At 39.8% G+C, this 14593-nt stretch overlaps 1 protein-coding gene across 4 annotated transcripts; it reads right to left on the bottom strand.

Moving 5' to 3' along the window:
- Positions 1-205: 205 nt before the first annotated feature.
- On the bottom strand, positions 206-14580 carry POLR3F (RNA polymerase III subunit F). Of its 4 annotated transcripts, XM_039256493.1 has the most exons (10): positions 14221-14576; positions 13104-13221; positions 10034-10101; positions 9645-9665; positions 9449-9516; positions 7682-7794; positions 4904-5047; positions 4624-4731; positions 2862-3053; positions 206-1842 (listed from the first exon to the last, which is right to left on the bottom strand). In XM_039256493.1, the coding sequence occupies exons 1-10, from the start codon at positions 14280-14282 to the stop codon at positions 1765-1767; spliced, it is 972 nt and encodes a 323-aa protein (XP_039112424.1). In that variant the 5' UTR covers positions 14283-14576; the 3' UTR covers positions 206-1764. The 4 variants fall into 4 exon arrangements, with proteins under 4 accessions (XP_039112424.1, XP_039112425.1, XP_039112421.1 ...); XM_039256494.1 differs by lacking the exon at positions 9645-9665 and having other exon boundaries at positions 14221-14575; XM_039256490.1 differs by lacking the exon at positions 206-1842 and having other exon boundaries at positions 2513-3053; positions 14221-14580.
- Positions 14581-14593: the final 13 nt, after the last annotated feature.

The raw sequence follows: 14593 nt of genomic DNA, 5'->3' as shown, positions 1-14593 counted from the left end.
TTCACCACATTTTTGTGTGTTGTGTGGTGTGTGTGGTGTGTGTGTGTGTTATGAGTCTAGAGCCCCATAATTTGTTTTGGTCAAAGTTTACTTTTGGTGGGTAAATATCCATTTAACTATATATTAGTCAGAGGTGCTGTATTTTTAAACTATTGTCTCTTTTCTCCTTCAGTTAATATTCAAAATGAAAGACATACTATGGGAAAAGCATTTAAAGGGTCTCTTTATTCTGGTGAGTCAATGAACTTCCATTGTAGCCTTTGATTGTAAGCTTCAAAAATCAATCTTTGGCTATCAAGACATAATACAAAATCTGTAGTTAATACATGAACTGCTTTCTTCCCCCCACATCTACCTCTCCCCCAAGTTCAGTTTTCTTATTAAATCAGACTAGCGCCTCTGTGACAGGCCAGGTTCCAAGGACAGGTAATATTCTTACTATTCTAGCTTTCCTTGGGGGTGGAAGAGAAACCTTGTGTAGTTTCAGGCTCCTAGATTTTTCCATATCTTCTAAATGATCCTTGTTTCAAAGTGCTAGAGTCAATGTATGCTATTTTATAGAGCTGGCCACAGACTCCATCTGGTTCAATTACTGAGCTCAATTTCATTTTATTGATCCCATTTATCTCAAAATTACCCTTCTGATGGCTGCTCACTTGGAGTATCTCCAAATTGGTAGTATCTCCAAACTGGTGGTTGAACTCTGGCATCAGGAATGGCTGACCTTGAATTCCTTTCCCTTGGTCCCATACTTTTGGCTTGGACACAGAAATCATTAAGTGGAGTACAAAATGAAAATACAACAGCTGAGATCCTAAAAAGCTAGCTTCTGTGCAATAGTACACCAAATAACCTACTATGGTTAATGATTAGGACTGGAAGTACTATTAGAACTGAGAACAATTATAATAACTTTCTGCTTAGTTTAGACCAATTACAGCATGACTTTAGAAGAGAATAAGGAAACAAATCTAAAACAGGACAAGAAAAGAATAGTACCCTGCTCACAATGAAGTATAAATGGAGGGCAATGGATTATGGGACAATTCTAGCAAATAATACAGTTGAACCACAGAGTGAAACTTAGAAGCCTTTAACAAAGGACTAGTGAAAATGTTCTCTTTAGAATGAGAATAATCATAACTATGCACTGAAAATCCTTGATAATAGTCATCATTTGCATTTGAGGTAAGTCCAATGCATAATTCTCTGAAATAGAATTTCTAACATAAAGAATTAATAGTGTGGAAAAGGGATGTTCCACTCTGTCTTCCCTACTCTTCCCTAAGTGCTATTCCTGCCCCACCACTTTTAATTCCTTCTCAATGAAACCACCGAGGAAAGAGAAAACAAATGGCAATAGTGAACTAAATATAAAAAATTTCCAATGAAGACTTTAGTAACTAACTTGAAAAGGGGCATTTTTAAGGTCTAGCCATTATAGTATTTGGCAAATATGGAATTTTTGGCTTCTTTTTCCACGAACCATCAAAAGTCTTGAAGGTTTAAGGAGGTGGTCTTCCAGAAGTTCTAAGTATTTACTGAAGAATGGATTTCAGTATTAATCTTACCTGCTTCATATTCCATTGGCTACTCTACCAATATAAATTTAGTCTTCATAGATAAAAAATATTTTTTCATAGCAGCTGGTCTATCCGTTATTGTGAAGTTTGCTTTCAAGGGTTTTTGATGTTCCATCATGAATAAATTATTTGCTCTCAAAGTAACTTCATTTGCGAAATGTCAGTAAATTTCCTAGCTCTCTTAGAATTCGAGCCACTCTGTCATATAAATACAGTTCGATGGTGAAATCTCACCACCTTCATGGCAGTCATCAAAAACCTTTAAAAAAGAAAAAAGTTTACAATCAAATGAGAGTTTAAAAATTACTACATTATAGGTAAAGCCTTAAGTGTCAACTACAACTGTACTTTCTGTTAAAGCATCTATGACCCAACCATTTTCTAAAGCAGTATTAAAAGTGAAACTTTGAAACTGAAGGAGACTAGGACTGTATTTAAGGACCTGCTGTGTGACTGTAAAGTTAGTTAACAAAAGACCTTTCGCTGTAGCAGTAAGATGACATGTTCATCTGCCCACTGGGCTAAAGGCTATCAGCAGGTAAAAGGAATACAGGAAAGCAGATCTGTACGTATGTTTGACTAAGCAAATGTTTCATGTGTAGCTTCATTCTTTTTTGTGAAGGGTGCTAAACAGAATTCCCAGTATGCTTGCTTTTTTCCCTAGGAGTTGAAACCAGCATACAGATAGCTTAGGCATACAGACAACGGCCAGTGTAATGAATGAAATAAAACCTATACCAGCAGCTATAAGGGCTGGGACAGGGCCTGCGGCACACGGCCGGCAAGCATAAAGTATGTGAGAATGGATGCACGAAGAGTGCTGGGCCATGCTGCCGGAGAAGAACATCTCTGGCTTTGAATCCTGGTTGTTACTTCTAAGGTGTATATCTTCCTTACTAGCTTCATGCTTATGCAGAAATAACACCACTAGCTCCAAGGGACAGGAGGAGGATTAAATGACGCCACAAAAATCTTTAAGAACGTGCCTGGCCTGTGGAGCGTTCTCAACAAATCCTATTTTCCTCCCTACTTAGGTTAAATGATTAGCCCTCGTTAAAAACTGTCCCTTTTAGGGCCAAAGGCAGAAAAATACAAATTTCCCTAACCCGGTTATTCTAAAAAGGAATGTAAAGCAATGGCTTGTTCATCAAAGGCCTGTTATCAAGGTTTACATGGAGGTTTGAGCAGCTGTTGAAAACTGCGGTGTGCTTGCTGGTATGTTATGTGGCAACTGCACTTGGTGACAGTCAGGTGTGAAGTGAAGCCACTTGAACTCACTGGGCAGAGTCCACAGGGGGCCCGGACCAAACCCGTGGGCGGGATGATCGGATTAACTGCTCTATACAGTTTCATGTGTCCATCCACACTGCCAACTGTGCCTTCTTTTGCAGCAATGATAGTCATCTCCACTTTCCCATCATAAATGAGTGTATTTAAGATAGTTTCAATGTCCTCCATGGACAATTCTACCTGAAAAGGAGATACATTAGAAAGGACACAGAAAGCACAAGAAGACATCCTACTGGAGAGTAAAGGGTAAAGGGTTGCAGTTCCACCAGGAATGCGGAAGCATTGTGCTGATGGGTAATTTAAAGCACAGAGCTGAAAAACAGCCCAAGTTCGCACAAAGCACTGAAATGCTAGGGACAGAACTCTAACCCCATGCCGAATTTGATACTTTCTATGTTTCTACCCTCTTACGTAAAATCTGGAAGTCTTATAAAGTAACAATTTCCTTAGCAAGAACTTGATGGGGATTTATAAAATGTTCAAGCAGAAAGTTATTTTACATACCAAATAGTCCAAATTCTTAGTTTCTTATAAATGAGAAATCTGTGGGTACCTGGATGGCTCAGTCTGTTAAGCATCTGACTTTGGTTCAGGTCATGATCTCATAGTTTGTGAGTTTAAGCCCCATATGGAGCTCTGTGCTTACAACTCAGAGCCTGGACCCTGCTTTGGATTCTGTACTTCTCTCTCTGACCCTTCCCCACTCACACTCTCTCAAAAAGAAATAAACATTAAAAAAAATTAAATGAAAAATCTGGAGTCTAGGAAATGAAAACGACTTGTCCAGATGGCCATTTCAGTTTCTTCTCTGATTATGAAAAGCATCCAGCACTGTGTCTTTACGTACAGGTCTTCAAAAGAATATGCTGATGATACTACTCGCCTCTTACAAGTGGGACAATACCAATAAACGACAACTCCTATGATGACTGAGGTCTGGCACCTATGTTGAAATGTCCCTGAGAAAGTCAAGATCTTGTCAGAACAGACTTTTGAATTCTGGGAGTGCAGTGCACTGCCAGGCTATGCTGCTGCTCTATATGCTAAGCTTAAGTACATACAGACTACACAGTGCCTGATGGCAGGACGGTGACCTTTGTCTTAATGGCTTAGGACAGTGCTTTCTCAAAGTGGATTCTGCAAAGTATTCACAGGTATCACCTGAAAAAGGGTCTGGGTCGCAAAGTATTCACAGGTATCACCTGAAAAAGGGTCTGGGTCAAATATGTTTAGAATACATTGTAAACCATACCCCTGTGATAAAGAGTATCTTTAAAAAATTAAATGAAGGGTTGCCTAGGTGGCTCAGTCGGTTGAGTTTCTAACTTTGTCTCAGGTCAAGATCTCATGGCTCAGCAGTTTGAGCCCTGCATTGGGCTCTGTGCTGAAAGCTAAGAGCCTGGAGCCTGCTTTCGATTCTGTGTCTTCCTTTTTCTCAACTCCTCCCTGACTCACAATCTGTGTCTCTCTCACAAATAAACATTAAGAAAAAAATTTTTTTTAATGTCTTTGAGAGAGAGACAGAGAATGAGCAGGGGAGGGGCAGAGAGAGAGAGGGAGACACAGAATGTGAAGCAGGCTCCAGGCTCTGAGCTGTCAGCAGAACCCAATGCAGGGCTCGAACCCACAGACTGTGAGATCATGACCTAAGCCGAAGTCGGAGGCTTAACTGACTGAGCCACCCAGGCGCCCCTAAGAAAACTTTTTTTAAATAAAAAATAAGATGAAAATTAAAAACCCACACTCTCACCTTACTGATACCCAATTCACAGATGTACTTCCATACTTCATGTGATGAGGCAAATGAACTATTCCGTTGTATCATTGGATTCTGTTTGCTTTCTCGTGCTGTTTCTGCCTATAAGGGTAGAAACACAAATCTCAGCAAGAACACTAGTGTTTTCTGAATACAATTTATATAGTGTTAAAATCAACAGAATATACTGTTTAATAAAAATTACCAACTTGAACATTTACGATATAAGCTTTTTAAAAAAAATTGCAGTGATGTGTCCTCAGTTATATCTCACCTTGCTTTGTAGAAATTTAAAACACTGTTGGTTAAGCACCTCTACAAATTCTGATTCAAAATCCTGATCACTGTACCAGGCTCCACCAGTCACAGACCGGTCTGGTTGCAGGTTATAGAGCATATATACTTTCTTTTTTGAGGCCTAGGAAAAAACATGCACAGCAGATGTGGTTGTTAAGATAAATAAGTCTTCTGGTATTATATGGAAACCAACTTGACAATAAACTATTTGTAAAAAAAAAAAAAAAAAAAAAAAGTCTTCCGAAACTAAGATTTAAAAAAAACAACTCAAATCTTTGTATTTTAGAGCAGTTATAGATTTACACAATTATTATAAAGATGGTATATTTACCTTGTGCTCAGTTTTCCCTCTTATTAACATCTTACACATTAGTAGGGTATATTTATTACAATTAATAAAGCAATAGATACATCATTATTACCTAAAGTCTATACTGAAATTTCCTTAGTTTTCCCCTAATGTCCCTTTTCTGGGTCAAGAACCTACTCAGGATACCGCACTATATTTACTGGTCATGTTTCCTCGGCACCTTCTGGTTGTGACAGCTTCTAAGACTTTAGTTGCTTTTGAGAACTTGCCAGTCCTGAAAATTACTGGTCAGGTATTCTGTAAGATGCCCCTTGACTGGGGTTTGTCTCATGTTTTTCTCAGGACTAGACTGGGGAAAAGACCACAGAGGAAGTCCCCTTCTCACCACATCCCATCAAGGGTACTCAATCATCACCAAGTGATGACTGATTACCATCACTAGGACTTCTCAGTGTTGATGTTAACCTTGATTGTATAGCTTGAGGTAGTGTTTCTCCATTTTCTCCACTGTAAACTTACTTTCTTCCCTAGCCTTGCCACGTTTGGAAGGATAACAATATGCAGAGCCCACACTTAAGGAGGGGGAGTTACTCCCCTATGACTCAGCAATAGCACTGCTAGGAATTTACCCAAGGGATACAGGAGTGCTGATGCATAGGGACACATGGACCCCCATGTTCATAGCAGCACTCTCCACAATAGCCAAAACATGGAAAGAGCCTAAGTGTCCATCAACGGATGAATGGATCAAGAAGATGTGGTTTATCTACACAACGGAATACTACATGGCAATGAGAAAGAATGAAATCTGGCCATGTGTAGCGACATGGATGGAACTTGAGGGTGTTATGCTGAGCGAAATAAGTCAGGCAGAGAAGGACAGATACCATGTGTTTGCACATATAAGTGGATTAGGAGGAAGTTAACGGAGGACGAAGCCAGAGAAGGGGAAAAATAGTTGGGTAGAGGGAGGGAGGCAAACCATGAGAGACTCTTGAATGCTGAGAACAAACTGAGGTTTGTTGGTGGGGGGTGGGGAAGGGGGTGATGGGCATGGAGGAGGGCATTTGTGGGGATGAGCACTGGGTGTTATATGGAAACCAACTTGACAATAAACTATTAAAAAAAAAAAAGGAGAGGGAGTTACATTCTACCTCCTTGAGGGCAGAGTGTCTACCTAAATCACCTGGAACTCTTCTGCACAAGTTTGTCTATTCTGCTTCTCTCCACTCATGGGGAGATCAGTCACTTATTTATTTAAACTTTTATAACAGTATGGACTCATGAAGATTTAGTTTATAGTTTGGGTTACAATCCAATACTACTGCAGTTTGAAACCTTGAAAACATTGTGTAAATGAAAGAAGCCCGATGCAAAAGACCACATACTGTATGAAATACGTATCTAAAATGTCCAGAATAGGCACATCTATAGAGACAGAAACTACATTAGTAGTTGTCAAGGCCTATGGGCAGGGAGGCAGGGGACTGACTGCTAGTGAGGTCCTATTTCATGGGTGATGAAAATGTCCTTAAATTACAACAGTGTGATGGCTGCACAACTTTGGGAATACACTAAAAACTGCCAAATTGTACATTTTAAACAGATTAATTTTATGGCATGTTAATTTTATCTCAATAAAGCTGTTATTAAAAATAAAGGTGGAGAAGAAAGATTGGCAAAGTGAAGGTAGGTGATCAGTATGTAGGGACTTGTATTATTGTCTCTACTTCTGTAAAAATTTGAAATTATCCATTAAAAATGTAGAAGAGAGATAATGTTCTAAGTTAGGGATTGGTAAGGGAAAAATGCCATTTGATAAATAAAATCTCTGATGAACTTTGAATTCTTATTTGCTGAAATCCGTGTTCAAGCAAACTTTAGGGGGAATCGTGGCTCTTCTACCTAAGTCAGTGCGGTCAGCAGCTGGCGTCCCTGATGCAGCCAGCTCTGGAGTGGAAGGCCCCGGACGAGGTAATAGGGCTGGGGTGGGATGAGGAGGAGAAATCCCACATACTGGAACAGACAGGGCGGAGATCTTTCCCTGACTTGTTTATTCCTGTATCTCAAGCCTCACAGAAGTGCCTGGCACAGAGTAAACACACCACGGATATTTGCTGAATGAGTAATCTAAGATGCCAGGATGAAGTGGGTTATCTCACACACTGAAAATCCAGTAAATATGCTCATGACTCCAAAAATTCTTTACTGAAGAAAGTAAAGTGAATTTTAGCTTTAACAGTGGGTGAGACACAAAGAGTTAATTAGGCAGTGATAAATCTAGGCAACATCTCCAAATCAATCCAACTTGAGCTAAATTATTAGAAATCTTTTTGACCAGTAGTTTTAAATCATGATGCAGCTTAAAGAACAATTAAAATCTTGAAACGTGCTTCAAAACAAATACGGGGAACATGTGGGGTAAGAAAAGAGAAAACTACTCACTGCCACAGACTTAACAGCTTTGATAAGCTTTTTACTTTCCAAATTCTTTAGAATTTTGTTAATTTCCGTTAATGGCAAGTTACTTTTGTATCGGATATCTCTGCTCCATATTCCTGTAAGAAAGTAAAGTAAAACGAGTTCAACACCACAGGATGTGTGTTTACAGTCCTTCTGCTACATCTCCTGCCAAAACTAGCAAAATATGTGTATGTGCATATATTCCTAGAGCACAGCTATAGAGAAAACAGTGACTTAGAGGTAAGAATCTTAGATAGCATAATAAAAATATATAAAACGGTAAGTTAAGTGCTGTATCCTCTAACCAGAAATTTCTTGGAATCCTAGTGTGGCACCTTTTTAAAACCACGTGAAAAGGATATTTTTTAATACAAGAAAAGTCTTGAATATTACTGAATTAACTTACATTGTCTCTTTCGTCCCTTCTTGCATCCCAACTTCTGTTTCCTACTATTTTTACCTTAGATTTGTATTTTTTAAAGTTTATTTATTATTTTTTGAGAGACAGCACTATTTTTACCTTAGATTTGTATTTTTTTAAAGTTTATTTATTATTTTTTGAGAGGGGGCAGAAAGAGAGAGAGAGGGGAGGGGTTAGGGAGAGGATCCCAAGGAGGCTCTGTGCTGTCCGCACAGAGCCCAATTTGGGGCTTGATTCAACAACCCTGGGATCATGACCTGAGCCAAAATCAAGAGTCAGATGCTTAACCGACTAAGTCATCCAGGCACCCCTACTTTAGATTTTATTTAGATTGTAACTTAAGTTTGGGCCAAGGTCAGTTGCCACTGTCAACAGAGAGCAAAAAATGGTTTATGTAAGCATCTTTGTGCCTGTATACCCATTACTTATACAAAGCTATATTTAGGAGATGGAAAATGGAAGATTGTGGTTCTCACAGTCACCAAAAGCCCTGTGCAGGAAGCTATGGTTTCTCTCTTTCTTAAAATGCTTATTTATTTTTTTGGGGGGTGGGGTGGTTAGGAATGGAGAGAGAGGGAGACAGAGGATCCCAGGCAGGCTCTGCACTGTCAGCCCAGAGCCTGACATGGGGCTCGAACCCACAAACCACGAGATCATGACCTGAGCCAAAGTTGGACACTTAACTGACTCAGCCACCCTGCTGCCCCGGTTTCTCTATTAAAGAAGGGTTGTATATGGAATTTTCTATAAAACATGTTGCCCTATTTTCTTCCCAGTACAGGGGCATAATGAGATAGGAAGAATTTTTTAAAATAGAGAATGGCTTTTTTCATAAGTCTATTTTTAAAATATTAATTGAACTCCTAATAAATGTAAGAATGATATTCAAATTATATCATGGTTGATATATTGTTGAAACTAATATCAGTGACTCAAATAAATCCTAAACTGTAATTATAGCAGTTTAGATATAATTCTATAAGGGGGATAGAGAGCAATCTAATAGTTGCTGAGAGACCTTGGTCAGCACTGCCACACTGCACCAGACATCCCTCTGGTTTTTCCAAAAACCAGAGAGATATTATTATTCATAATTTACATATAAGATGAAGATGAAGAAACATAGGCTCCAAAGTTTAGAGTGAGAATGAAAAACAAACAAAAACAGCATGCACGTTACATGTTTAGGTCATGTGTCCTCTTCTTTTAACATACACGGCAGCATTCTCTATACATAGATCTATACGTTGGGAAGCCAGATCTCATTCCCTATTCCTGGTCCTAAAGACAAAGATAGGAAGTTTTTTCCTGCTACTTCACATGCTTACCTTTATTTCCTGCATCCTCTATGATTTGATATACTAGTTTTTCTTGGTTATCTGATCCTTTCATTTTACTGCAGGGGAACAAAGTAGAATTAAAAAGGCAAAGAGATACAGTACGATCTAATTATCTACATAACTACTTTAATGAATTAGCGGACAAGGTCATCACATTGACTTATTTACCAAAAGAAGGGCTTACCTTAAAAAGAATGAGACAGGGCTGTATGTACCAGAATGAAAAGATGTCCAAGATATAGTAAGTGAAAAAAACAAGTTGCAAAACAGTATGGATAGCATGATCCCATTTTTGTTAAAAAAAAAAAAAAAAAAGAAAAAAAAAGAAAAGAGATTATATATATAGTATATAAATATATAATCATTTCTATATATTTATATATATACCTACAAGAAAGGACATATACCAATTTATTAAGAGCAGTTATCTGAGAAATGGAACTCATGATAAGAGGCAGGAATGGTATGCAGGACAGATTTACATTATGCAATTCTATATTGACTTTTCCCCCCAACACATAGATTATGTTTGTAAAAATTAAAGTTTCTAAAAATAAAAAATTGGGTGCTTACCCAGCATTCTGAGAATCCTTTATTCTATACAGAAGGCCTGTATTGCTCCTTAAGAGATCCAACTGGCCCTAAAGTTTTTTTTAACAGAAAATAACAATGAATTATTTTGGAGCTATTTTAAATCAGCCACAAATGTTTTTAAAAAAATTTTTTTTAAATGTTTATTTATTCTTGAGGGAGAGACAGAGTGTGGGGGGGGGGGCAGAGAAAGAGGGACACACAGAATCTGAAGCAGGCTCCAGGTGAGCTGTCAGCACAGAGCCCAATGCGGGGCTTGAACCCATGAGCCATGAGATCATGACCTGAGACAAAGTTGGACGCCCAACAGACTGAGCCACCCAGGTACCCCTAAGTCAACCACAAATGTTAATGTATTCTTTAAAATTTTACACAAGCCAAAACATCCTGCCTTACAGTTATTTGTTAGTTCCTCACTCGAGACTTCAGTCTTTGCTTACAAATCACATGTAATATATTTTTAAAAACTTAGTGCTTTATGTCATCATTTTCCAAATTATTAACACCTAACAATTTCTTATATGCCGGTGTCCTGGCTTGTTTATATGAGCAATGCATAAAGAATTTTAAACAAGCAGCTTTAGAATAATAAATAAAAATCCCTATTCAAATTCAAATAAATTCAATGAGTATGTATAATATAAACATAAACAAATAATTTATATAACTAAAAAGTTCAAATAAAGGCTAACATGCATAATCTATAGCATGATGATTAGAATTTATAAAATAAATAGTGACATTTATTGATCTGTGTGATTTCTATTGTATTATATGAAAATTAGAAAGGTCAACCAATGAATAAAAGATACAATAGTTTTGGTTTTATAGAACAAATCAAAAGTAAAGCATGTCTGACATGCTTTTGAAATGCCTTGGGTGTGAACTTTGGAGCACACAGAAGGCCAGATCATTGGACTTATGGCAGTCTGGGGAATCCATGGCCAGGAGAGGCCCCATCTCTACATTAAGACTGGGATGACACATGACTTGGAAACAGGTTTACATACAGATGAAAAGCAATAACCTCCCTCCCTGAACCCCATTAAATAGCAAAATCGAACCAGAAAGTTCCATTTGGAGGTTTAATTCAGCCTCTGAACATTTCCTGAAAACTCATACTGTGATACATGTCTGAGGGGACAAACATGAATTCTAAAGAGAATCACACAGCTAATGTCAATACTATCTCATTGGCGTCAACACAGAGGTAAGTTAAGGGTGGAAAGGATGCTCAGAGAAGCAGCTTTGGTCCAACCTGGGGTGGGAGGGGTGGTTTCAGGGAAGCTTTCTGGGAGACAATAGCAGAGCTGAGTCTTGAAGGAGAATGAGGAGTTAGTCTGTGAAGAAAGGGAAGAAGGGCCTTCTAACCAGTGAAGACGATGGACCTGAGGCATGATGTGGCAGGGAACCAAAAATAATCTGTTCCCCTGAAACCTAACTTTTGAGGCAGAGTGGGTGAAGAAGGTAGGGGCTTGGTGTGGTGAACCCAGGAGTGTGGACTTGAATCTGTAGTGTTGAGAGGATTGTGGGTCACAAATGACTTGGTCAGATCTGTATTAAAGACAGATCAAGGGGTGCCTGGGTGTCTTGGTCAGTTAAGCATCTTGATCTTAGTTAAGGTCTTGATCTCAGGGTGTTGAGTTCAAGCCCTGTGTTGGGCTCTGTGCAGGGTGGGAAGCCTACTTAAAAAAAAGAAAAATCAGGCTGGCTGTACTGAGGCAGATGGAGCCAGGAGAGCCAGTTAGAATATACTGTCATAGCCCAGGAAGAAGCCAAGAACCTGACATATGCAGGACATGCAGGAATGGAAATGAGGGAACAAATCTGAGAGTGTTTATGAGCTAAAATCAGTAATCCTTTGTGATTTGCTAATAATTATTCCCTTAAGACATCCTGGCTCCACCACTGCTCACAACCTATAGACCACAGGCCTGGCAGTAGATGGGGCTGCAAAGATGGAGACAGAGAGGCAGGTACTGAGGGTTTTCAGACAACACAAAGGGCTGAAAGAATAGTCAGAAGACAAAAACAGTCTCCATTGCTACAACCTTCAGCATCCTTTCACTATCCCTCTGGAGCTGAGTCCTTCACCATGGTGAACTGATCAGAAATCACCAGAACTAAGACAGGGGTGAGCAACCTGGCCCACTGCTCATTTTTATAAATAAGGTTTTACTGGAATGCAGCCATGCTCATGTGTTTATGAATGGTTCATGGCTACTTCCCTGAAGAGTTGAGTAGTTATGACAGAAACCACATGGCCCGCAAAGCCTACAATGCATACTATCTGGCACTTTCTAGAAAAAGTCTTCCAGCCATTGAAGATGGTGATTTAATAGAACGTTCATCTGTCCTCAAATTTCCATATGGGTCCTTAGTGTAGAAATCTTTTACTCAATTTCTACTACAACCAAACTGAAATGCTTTCAAGACATGGGAGTTTTGATAATGGAGAAATGGAAGGAGAGATAGGCAGATTTAGAGGATGGGCGCCCCAAGCTGGGGTGTTTTGGGACATTAGGTGGGGTGTTTTAGGACATTCCCAGGAGAAGAGAAGGGGTAAGAGCAGGTAGAAGGGCTTCTTTGAAAAACCCCACTGCAGTGTGACTGGACTCAGTCCTGCCCACTGAAATGCTCAGAGTGAGGAGTGAGAGTGACGAGTGAGACTGGACACCGAAACCTTAAGGAACCAACTCTGTGATAACCTGCAGAAAAACCAGACAGGGCATATTTCATAGAGAATGGCCCAACACCAACAGCAGGAAGCAAACAGAAGGTGAGAGCAGACTAGGCCTATGTGCCCTGTGTACCACAACGACAATTAGGTTAACAAAGACAACAGTTAACACAGAATATATTTCATTCAACTTGCAAAAGGATGTGTAATTATTTCTTTATTTCTTCTTTCCTCAGTTCAGGTAGTCTGAGCTGTTTCCTGGTCTGGTGTCTTAACCTAACACACTTTCGAATGGTTTCACATCTACATAACAGGAAGTAATGACAGTCATAACACATAAATAATTACATCAACTAGTTGAATTTGCCTTACCATGGACAGCAGTCTATTGATGGCCACTGCCCGCTGCTGGGCTTCTATATGAGGCATTTCATTCTGAATTACTTGGTCTGTGATTCCATGAGGGAACTGGTGGCATAATTCTATAATCCTAGGAACAAAGGCAATGATGATATTTTTCATGTTTTGACCTATTTCAAGAGGCAGTGGGAGAAAAATACAAGCAGAATAGTTTGAAACTGTAATTTTTTTTTCATTTGGCAGATGATCTAGGTTTCTATGACGGTTGTGAATCAAAGCATGTTGGAAATTGAGCAAGATAAAGTACACGTTTACATTATTACTATTATTTAAGAGATTGTCTCTTTTCCTCACTAATATTAACTTTAAGTTAGAACAAAAGTCAAATGAAAACACACATAAAATATGTTAAAGCTGAGGCTTCAATTTTCTCAGGCAGAACAACTATGACAAAGTTAATATGCAGTGCGTTGGGCAGTCATAGTCTCCAACGAGGCAAATCTGATACGACCAGTGGGAAGACAAAATTTGTTATGCCAATTAACCACAACTCGGCCTTCTCTTGAATTATTCACACCAAACAAAAATCAACCCAACTGTCCACCTTGTCATAGGATCATCATACGTGTTTTCATTAAGTTTGAGAAAGTCAAGATCTTCAAAACTAAAAATATAAAATTAGGAGACGCTTTAGGTGACCTAAAATCTTGACTTAAATACTGTACTGAAACCATTTGTCTTAATGTTGCTTCAAAAATCCAAAATGCACCCTAACTTTGCCCAAACGTTGTGCTCCCTTAGTGACAAGTGCGATCCTGGATCAGCGTATGTATCCACAAGTACTACGAGAAAAACGCCAAGTCCTCGCTGGGCGTCGATCACCACATCAACACAACTTTCCGAACAGCACCGGGGAATGATCAGATACCTAAAGTTGCAAACTGTCAAACTCGCCCAGAACTTTTTACGAAGTCTGCGGATGGGAAGGAGGCTCCAAGTCCCACGATCCCCTTCCTGCGCACGCGGTTATCTACCAAGGGTCCCCGTAGAAGGGGTCCGCCTGCCCAAACGGCTGGCCGCCTGAGGGGGGGGCTCCAGAGCGAGGAAGGAGCCTCACTCGCTGGTTTACCTGTTTTCTATTTCGACGGGATCCGCGTCGGGCGGCTGAACCTTCACCTTCACCTCAGCCATCACTGCCCAGTTCCCGGCCCCCCGCGGGAAGAGATGCAAGGAGTCGCCTTTTACCCAGCTAGGGAACGGGAAAACCGGTGAAAGACAGTGCCGGGCTTGGGCGAGGGGCCTTCTTCCTCGTGTCGCAACCGGTCCTTACTTGTTCTGTCGGCTTCAGGTGGCCAAGCCGTGCCTGATCCACTGTCTTACCCGCACCACTACTTTTATTCTTGTTTTTCAGAAGGTCAAAGCCTGTCGGACCAACGAGCCCGGTTCCCTCACTCTGTGTTGGGATGCCACCTCGGAGCACTTTCCAACCTCTGTGAAGGTAT

This window comes from Hyaena hyaena, unplaced genomic scaffold (genome assembly GCF_003009895.1).
Source record: "Hyaena hyaena isolate Hyena2069 unplaced genomic scaffold, ASM300989v1 scaffold_579, whole genome shotgun sequence".
NCBI classification, from domain to species: domain Eukaryota; kingdom Metazoa; phylum Chordata; class Mammalia; order Carnivora; family Hyaenidae; genus Hyaena; species Hyaena hyaena.
This window is presented reverse-complemented; position numbering and strand designations above follow the sequence as displayed.

Excerpts from the sequence above, each read along its gene's own strand:
- POLR3F (XM_039256490.1), bottom strand. The coding sequence starts at position 14,282 with ATGGCTGAGGTGAAGGTGAAGGTTCAGCCGCCCGACGCGGATCCCGTC. Across the intron at positions 5,048-7,681 it reads AAGCTGTTAAGTCTGTGGCA|GCCTCAAAAAAGAAAGTATA; the intron begins GTGAGTAGTTTT and ends GTTTTTTCCTAG. Across the intron at positions 3,054-4,623 it reads GTGAATTGGGTATCAGTAAG|GTAGAATTGTCCATGGAGGA; the intron begins GTGAGAGTGTGG and ends TCTCCTTTTCAG.